Source organism: Centroberyx affinis, unplaced genomic scaffold (assembly GCF_046629955.1).
Source record: "Centroberyx affinis isolate AG114_WGS23_722 - 3 ecotype Tasmania unplaced genomic scaffold, CSIRO-AGI_Caff_v1 ptg000719l_1, whole genome shotgun sequence".
NCBI classification, from domain to species: domain Eukaryota; kingdom Metazoa; phylum Chordata; class Actinopteri; order Beryciformes; family Berycidae; genus Centroberyx; species Centroberyx affinis.
The window spans coordinates 1-8,126 of record NW_027279336.1 but is presented as its reverse complement, the minus strand read 5'-3'; the positions used below and the strand labels follow the sequence as shown (position 1 = coordinate 8,126).

General features: G+C 42.6%; 2 protein-coding genes across 3 annotated transcripts; both read right to left on the bottom strand.

The window, feature by feature from the left end:
* rnf181 (ring finger protein 181) lies at positions 1-2,765 on the bottom strand. Of its 2 annotated transcripts, none has more exons than XM_071519667.1 (6): positions 2,730-2,765; positions 1,480-1,607; positions 1,261-1,394; positions 602-717; positions 397-471; positions 1-299 (listed from the first exon to the last, which is right to left on the bottom strand). In XM_071519667.1, the coding sequence occupies exons 2-6, from the start codon at positions 1,563-1,565 to the stop codon at positions 240-242; spliced, it is 471 nt and encodes a 156-aa protein (XP_071375768.1). In that variant the 5' UTR covers positions 1,566-1,607; positions 2,730-2,765; the 3' UTR covers positions 1-239. The 2 variants fall into 2 exon arrangements, with proteins under 2 accessions (XP_071375768.1, XP_071375769.1); XM_071519668.1 differs by lacking the exon at positions 2,730-2,765 and adding an exon at positions 2,022-2,194.
* Positions 2,766-3,013: 248 nt separating this feature from the next.
* Positions 3,014-6,904, bottom strand: vamp5 (vesicle-associated membrane protein 5). The gene is made up of 2 exons (XM_071519660.1): positions 6,738-6,904; positions 3,014-5,388 (listed from the first exon to the last, which is right to left on the bottom strand). The coding sequence occupies exons 1-2, from the start codon at positions 6,819-6,821 to the stop codon at positions 5,239-5,241; spliced, it is 234 nt and encodes a 77-aa protein (XP_071375761.1). The 5' UTR covers positions 6,822-6,904; the 3' UTR covers positions 3,014-5,238.
* Positions 6,905-8,126: the final 1,222 nt, after the last annotated feature.

Here is an 8,126-nt window from a genome sequence, read left to right as displayed (position 1 = left end):
TATTTAAAGCTCAGATATTATATATATAAAAAAAAAAGGAATAAGGTAAAAAGATTTCTCATAATCACGCCTAACTGAATGCAAGCAAAGTACGGGAAATGTCGCAGAGTTCTACAGTGTTTACGCTCCTACGTTCTTTCCTGTTGGCCTTAAAAGTTTGTTTTTTTTTCAAGGGAAAATGTCACCGTAGAGCCCTGGGCCATCGACTGCACCGCGGCACCGAGACGCCGTCCCGGCTGTCATGTGTACATGGCCCCATGCAGGTCCTCAAGCCTGTGCTCCCGCTGCTTTCTCCTCTCCTGGAAGACACAGAAAACCCAATTTAGTTAGAGCAGTTACAGCAGTTAGAGCACGAGGAACAGTTTTTGCCAAAGCAACGCATATTTGCAGACCCACCTTGTCTTTTTTGAACTCCTCGTACTCCGGATTGTCCGTCGGTAATTCAAGTCGACACAGTGGACACGAGTTGGTCTGCGATTAAAAGAAAAGAAACATCAAAAAAAGGGCGTCAAAAGGAATTTCAGGCAGCCCGCTCCCACATTTCCACCCCGGGTCTGAGGAAGTACGGTGCAGAATGAACATTTGAATTACAGATCTTTACCTTCCCCAGCCAGGGCAGTATGCATCCTGAGTGGAAGAGGTGTTTGCAAGGCATTTCTCGGACCGTCTCCTGTTCCTCGAACTCCAGCAGACACACCGGACACTTGAGACCTTTGTCTGTGAGAAGAAAGGCGGCCAGGTTGAATGTCTCTCTAACCTTTTATTTATCCAGGGAGTGGGAGCTAAGCGTGCATACTGTTTTTCCAGCAACACCCTAATTTCAGATTCATACAGCTGTATACATTCACACAAGGAGCTGACCAAAGCATCCATGGCCACAGAGCAGTAGTAGGGAAGCTGAAGGAACAATCTGTTAAGAGTTATTTTGTGATGAAGTGGTGGTGATGTACTTTTTTGGAATAAGAAAAACGCATCAACACATTTTAAGGTACATCGCCAATAGCTACTTTTTAAGTGTTTTTGGGTGGATTTTTCCTTTAAGTGCCTTGCTAAAAGGTATGTTCACAGTAGCTGTTGAGGAAGGGGACAGCATTGCTCATCTGCTTTTCCCAATCAGAATTACGTAACTGAAACACTTTAAAGGCACCCAATGCCCCCATGTTAATGCATAATGCCTTTCACAGCCAGACAGTGTTATTATAGGAATATAGAACTGAAACTAAAAACACACTTAGTGGTAGTGGAGCCAAGTTCTGTCACCTGCTTGCTCTGGGGAAATGATGACCACAGAAAGGGTTTGAACCGCAGTTTTGGCAGCCGGAGGAGGAAGACGCTGGTCCCAGTCCGACAGGTCGAACGCCCCTGAGTCGATGTCCAAGCCCTGCATTAAAGACCTAATACACAAAGACAACAGTCATTCAGAGCCTGGTCATCCACTAAGTAGTCAATGTGATGCTGGAAAAAGAAAATGTGCCTCACCTGGCCAGTTCAAGTAGTGCGTTCTGCCGATACTGTTCCTCAGGGTTGGTAGGCTCACAGTCATGCTCATCAAAGTAGGATGCCATCCTGGCATAGCAAATCTCTGTGTCCTCTTTGCAGTAAGATGCCTGGCAGAAACAAATGGATGTTAAAGGTTCAGTGTCTTGCTCTAGGACACTTGGACACAGGCTGCTGCTGGGATCGAACCTGAGACCTTCCAGTTACTGGACGGGACGCTGCTGCCCCCCATGATGCGTTTTTATGACACAGTGTATGACACTAGTGTCTATAGCATGTTTAACAACGACTTTGAATAACCATCCATAGCAATATTATTTATTTGTAACGTTATTGCCAGCTAAGTCAATCCTTCAATCTACTAGAGGCAGGGACGGCAAATTCTGTTGTCCCCATTTTAACAAATCAAGAAGTGGTTATTTCAAATATATCAAAACCAGATACAAGTGCTCATTTATAATTCACTCATTAGCTACCCTGATGGTCTAAGTTGCTGACCAACTCACTAACAAAACAAGGTTCACCTCTTCTGACAGCAGAAACGTGGCTCTGGTGATCGATACGTGTCGTTCTCTCGTGTGAAGAACACAGCAAGCTAAATTCCATTCAAAGATCTGGAAATTTGTTTGTTTCCTTGGTTATCGCTAAACGCACAGAGCTCATAAATTATTTCTGAAATGTTTACGTGAATTGTTAGGATCCACTCTTCAATTCGGCATACGTACAATCCTCCAAGCAGCACTTATTTAAATAAATTGTAAACTTTCATAGCTGATTCGCTTGTTATTCTAACAATCTCCCTCCATCAAAACACCGCAGTAGGCAGCAGCGAGCAGGGTCAACCAGCTTTAAAGTTGAATATTTATTGAAATAAAGTGCTGTTTGGTGGATTATATGAATGCCGAATTGGAAAGTGTCAACTCACGATCTAGTAAAGGTATCGAGTCTCATTTTAAGAGGTATAGCCCTTTGCCGATAAGCAAGGACACATTAAATTGTGAGAATTTTAATGGAGTTTGGCCTACCGGTCTCTTATCAGGCTACGGCTATGGCTAACAAGCTAACACATAAGCTCCGGCTATCTGGGGCTATCTGGCTAACGCTACACAGCCGTTAGACTTTCTTCAACTTTTACACAGAGACATAACGTACAAGAGAAGAGCTGGTAGACAAAATAGCGCTCAAACAAATTGTTAGCCATTTCTTGACCAGACTCAATAAAGTAGACTCACCCACTGTTAGCAACAGCAAACACTTGTCATTCTTCCGGGTATGACGATGCAACACCACGTGATACTTCTCGTCCAATCGCAAAAGGGAATAGGGTCAACAATAATATCACTGTATTAAAAATATAAGAAACCACCTTGAATCAAATATATTTGATCATCATGCATGTACGACTTTGAATAAACGATTGCATCATATGATTATCGTTTAAGATAAGATGAGATAAGATAAGATAAGGTAAGATAGCACTTTATTGAACCCCTTGGGGAAATTGTACCATCAAAAAATGTTCAAATATTTGATTATGTATTGAGGTAAATGTAAACCTCTAAAATATTAACAGAGAGAAATGCCATTAACAACAGCAATGAAAATGCTTCCTGTAAGACATAATCAGTCTCTGACAATGGCCCCAGCAGGGATTAACAATTATGGCCCTTGTTGCTTCAACTGGCTTTGAATCATCATGTAGCCAACTTCATCCTGCGGCCTTGTTTGTCCTCATGGAAATCTGGTACAATATAACATACATTTTGGCTCAATAATTAATGCAGTGTCCCACTTCAAGCTAACAATTATTAATTGGCACCAATTGGCGATGTGTATTTTCTCATTGAACTCAATAGGAAAATAAGGTTGGAAGAATTGAAGAAGTGTTGGATAGCTTGAAGCAGTGAGAAAAGAAAGAGTTTGCAGTTCTCTAACTTGACCAGGGCTGCCCTGGACATGCAGTCAGCCACTGAGCCAAATATAACTGCCACACCATACCAGAGTTATGTGGAGGAAACTGGGTCACAGTGTAAAGTCCACTAGGGGAAAAAGCAATCTGACCTTTACTCTCATCAAAAGCAAAGTTGAAACAATGATGGTCCACACTTCTTGCAAGTGAGAGACTAATCAAGATTTAAAGGAAATATTTTGGCAAAATGATTGGTATTAGGTGATACTGATTTTACTGAAGTGGAGGTGCCATTATGTTTTCTTATTTATTTTATTTTTTTGGATGCCTGCCCTACACAAACTCATGTGATAGAAAGACACTGGTAGTAGAAAATGATTTCTGACAACTGCAAACAGCTTTGTAAATGTTTTATGAACATTATTTTTTGTTTTTGACATGCACAGGGCATTAGACCTTTGAGATGAAGAATAACTAACACACAGAAACAAAAACACAATACAACATAAAGGCTTTGAAGAGAAAACACTAAAAATATTTAAAAAAAAATCTTATGTTAAGACATCTTGCAAGGGATTCCTCAGCAGCAACATTTGTACACTGTACACAATGCTCATGTGGATGGAGCACAATATCCAGCAATCAGCATGGATTTCAATATCTAGTTGGACCTAATTAAAAGAAATCTTCATGATCATGAATTTACAAAGGAATGGAGAGACCAGTGGATCGGTTTTAGTCTGTCAAAACATGATTTCTGTGTGGACGTTGTTTCCTTGGACGTGATGACATTTAAGTAAAATGCATTTTAAAGGTCCCATATTCTCCACTTTCCAGTGTTTTATTTTCTGTCTTGAGGTTCTTTCAAAGCTGTGTGTGTGGTGTCATGTACCAAAAACACCCTCAATCCATTTTTACACGTTCATTTTCCAGCATTTCTCTGAGCCTTACCAAGAACAGGCTGTTTCTGTCGCTGTGTCTTTAAGGCTCATTAATATTAACGACCCCTCTGTTCTGATTGGCTAAACGTTTCAAGAGTGAAACGTGAGACACCACAGACCACGGCAGCTGCAGACAGTGACAGGTAGGGAAAACTCTCCGGTAAATAAACAATGACAACCGCTCAACCGCTTTGAAAAAAAAACACTTTGTTAGTCTATTATTTCTTACAAAAATGATAATGAGCGAACCTTTGTGACGCCACAAAGTTACGGAAGTCCAAACGGCTCGTTTAGAGGCTCGCTGCACTAATATGGATTGTGTGGATTTAGTTGGCGATCGTGCGTTTTGATACTTTCACCATGTTTAGATAGAACATCCAACTCCTTTATCATCAAAGAGGCAAGGGGAATCCTGTTTTACACCATATGGGACCTTTAAAACACTATGGGAACACTTTCAGACTTTCAAGCAATGTTTCCAATAGTTCATAATACATTTCCTCCATTATAAGACAGAAATACATTCTGTCTCTATGCGTGGACTGGTGTGTGCTTCCGATCTGGGCCGGTCAGAGACGTAACCTTTTGAAAAATAACAAAAGACAGAGGAAGCAGCCAAGCTATCGATGGTACCATATCAACTGAAGAACTATACATGAGTGAAGAGCGGGACTGATACGCCCATAAATGCCTCGAAACACAGTAATAGCACAGACTGAGCGGTTCAGACAAGATGCTTGAAGCCTTCTCCTGTCAGCCCGGTTCAATAACTCCCACGATTTGCACTTGCGATCTCTCATCTTCCTTTAGTCCCATCCATGTCCTTTAGTCCCGGCATCTTACTTCCCTTAGATGCCACATTCATCAGTGCTAGCAACGGAGCAAACGTCCTTACACGGCGCCAACACTGGCAGAAATTATAAGTCCGATAATGACCGCTCCCACCACCACTCCGATGCCGGTCAGCACCACTTTCATCTTCATGTTGTCCCATCTCTTCTGTTGCTTCACCTTGGTGGTGTTCTTTTGGAAGGCTTTGCTCTGGGGGAAAACACACACACACACACAAACAGAAGACGTTAAGCCCAGAAATCTTCTCTGAATCACTGTGACTTTATTGTCAAGAAGCAAATTTGTCTTGGACACACATTGCAGCATACTAACTCCGGTGAAACATCCATAGTCTACGGAGAAAATTTGTTGTAATTCTGCGAAGATTCTTACTACATAGACACTCTGTTACAGTTTGTTATCCACGTATACTCCTTGGTGTACCCCTATGCACCTAAGTGTAACCCATAACTGTGTGTTCACACTTTGAGCAACACGATCAACAAGTCATCGGAAGTCCATTTATTTCCTAAAGAGCTGTGCGTCCAGGGAAACTTGGCCGATGTGCGGACGCTCGACAAGCTTGTTGGCCGTGAAGTCGTCGGTCATCGGATTTCCACGCTTCCTTGTTTCCCTACCAATGTCATTTTGTTTCATGAACAATAGCCCTGCCTGGCATGTACACAATGGCAGAGAAATTGATTACAGCCATTCAAAGCTTCCCAGTTCTCTAGAACTTTTATTTGAAAGACTAGAGGAATAAACGTCTCAAAAACGATGCTTGGAGAACGTCCGTCATTGGGGTCGATGGTAAGATCTGAAGGCATTTTATTGAGTTTTCGTGTTCATTTTGTGGGTAATGCTGTGTTAAACGAAACCATTTTCCTAGTTAACCTGTTTGTTATCCATGTGTACGCCTTGGTGTACTCCTATGATCCGTGAACTAAATTTATGAGCTGTTTTCCGTTTGCCAGTCTTTCTTATCCATCTGTACCCTTAAGTGACCCATGGCCTAAAATGTCAGCGCTCTCTTCCTAGTTTTCCTGTTTGTTTTCTCCCAGTGACCCGCTTGGACCAGTTCTCTGCGAAACTGGTCAACAAGCGTGATGTAACAGGTCGACGGGGCGATGTGGGAACGATGTGACCCGTTTAGCGACCCCCGGACGGACATTCGCCTCGTGGCACGTCCTGGACTCGCTCTGTCATACCCAGGGAGACCGATTCGCTTCATTCATCTTAGGAAACAATAGGAAATACCTTTCTAAAAATAGCCCCATAAAACACAATCAGGATGTAAATTGTACATTTGTTTTCCTCCCCAGCTCCACCTAAGGCGTATTTATAGACATCAATATGACATTTCCTAGTTTTATTCCCCAGGCTCTGCTAGACGCCTGTGGAGAGGGCCTCTGAGAGCAATTTGTTCCAGCCGTTCTGCCCGTCCGCTCAACCGTAGACTTCCACGGAGAACGTCAAAACGGAGTGAGAATAGTTCGGTGCGACACTAAACAAATGATGTCTTTCCACTCGGACGGCTTCTCTGAACTCATCCCGCTTACCTTTACCAGCAGCTCATCAGCCCTGGTCTCCAGTTCGCCCAGTTTGCCGGATCGCTCATCAGCCTTGTTCAGGTTGTCCAGCATGATGACCTTCACCTCCTCCACATCCTCCTGGGCCTGCTGCAGGCGGCTCCTCCCATTCTCCTGTCCAAACAACAAGCAGAGCACGGTTAATGGAGGAGACGTAGTGGGGAATAGTCCAGTCACTTTGGATTTTTGTATGTGCTGGACCTTTTTGCGCTCACGTTGTTCGTACTTTCCTTGTTTTGCTACTCGCTATCACCAATTGGTATGACAGCTTTTACATTTGCTGCACTAAACAGCCTGTGCAAAACCCAAACCCTAAAACAAGCAGGACATGGGAAATGAAGGAGACGTAGAGGCAATTTGTTCAGTCCCTTTGGGTTTTATATGCATCAAACCTTTTTTGTGCTGAAGGTGTTCCATACTTGCGGGTCTGGGTTAATTGTTGAGACAAAATGGCTATTAGTCTAGATATTTTGGGTGTTTTTATGCAAAAATCTTTTGGTGCTTACAGTGTTTCATACTTACAATAGCTGTGTTGGGGGTAAGAGTGCTCAGGTTACTTTTTAATGGTAACTAGTAACTTTACATATTAGTATTTGAATTCTTGTAAATCGTCAGAGTTACTTTTTAAATTAGAAAGTTATTTTATTTCATTTTGCTTCCTTTGGTTCACAAATTTTGTTCACAAATTAACAAAAAAAAGAGTAGAGTAAAAAAGCTGCTTCTCATGCAGTACACTGTACACTGCTACTAGTTAAGACTGAGATAAAGCTTGACTCTATTAGAACAAGTCATGACAGGTATGCAGCAGCAAGGCCAACAAAATGAAGTAGGGCAGGTTTTTTCTGACTGTGAAGAATACATTCAAGCATTTCCGCTAACCTCCACCTCTGTCCTTGGGGAAATGGCAGCACCCGCTCTGACAATAAATGTGCACCACAACGAAAAAGCGCGGCCTCCCAGATGCCACCGATAAGCTACAGGTTGATAAGAAGCTGAGCGGGATATTTTGAGAATGCCTCGACCCCAGATTGATTTGCATCCTGACAGGTTTCTCCTTGACCTTTGCCCTCTGGGCCAGGAGAGGAAGCCGGTGTCTCAGAAGTCACGTGTGTCGACGAGGACAGGAAACCCACAGACAGAACAAAACAAGTTCGCTCTCAGCATCTTGAATGGCTTCATAATTCACTGTCATTTCCTGTAGAGACTTACATAAGCGACGTATACACACAAGTTCACAGTCTGAAGCTGGTAGAAAAGCAAACCTGGTCCCTAAGGCGAATGTCAGATACGGATTAATTGATGCCCCTAAAGCCAGCTATTCACCCCACTAAATAGTTTTAGCAGTTGAACAATAGTGTG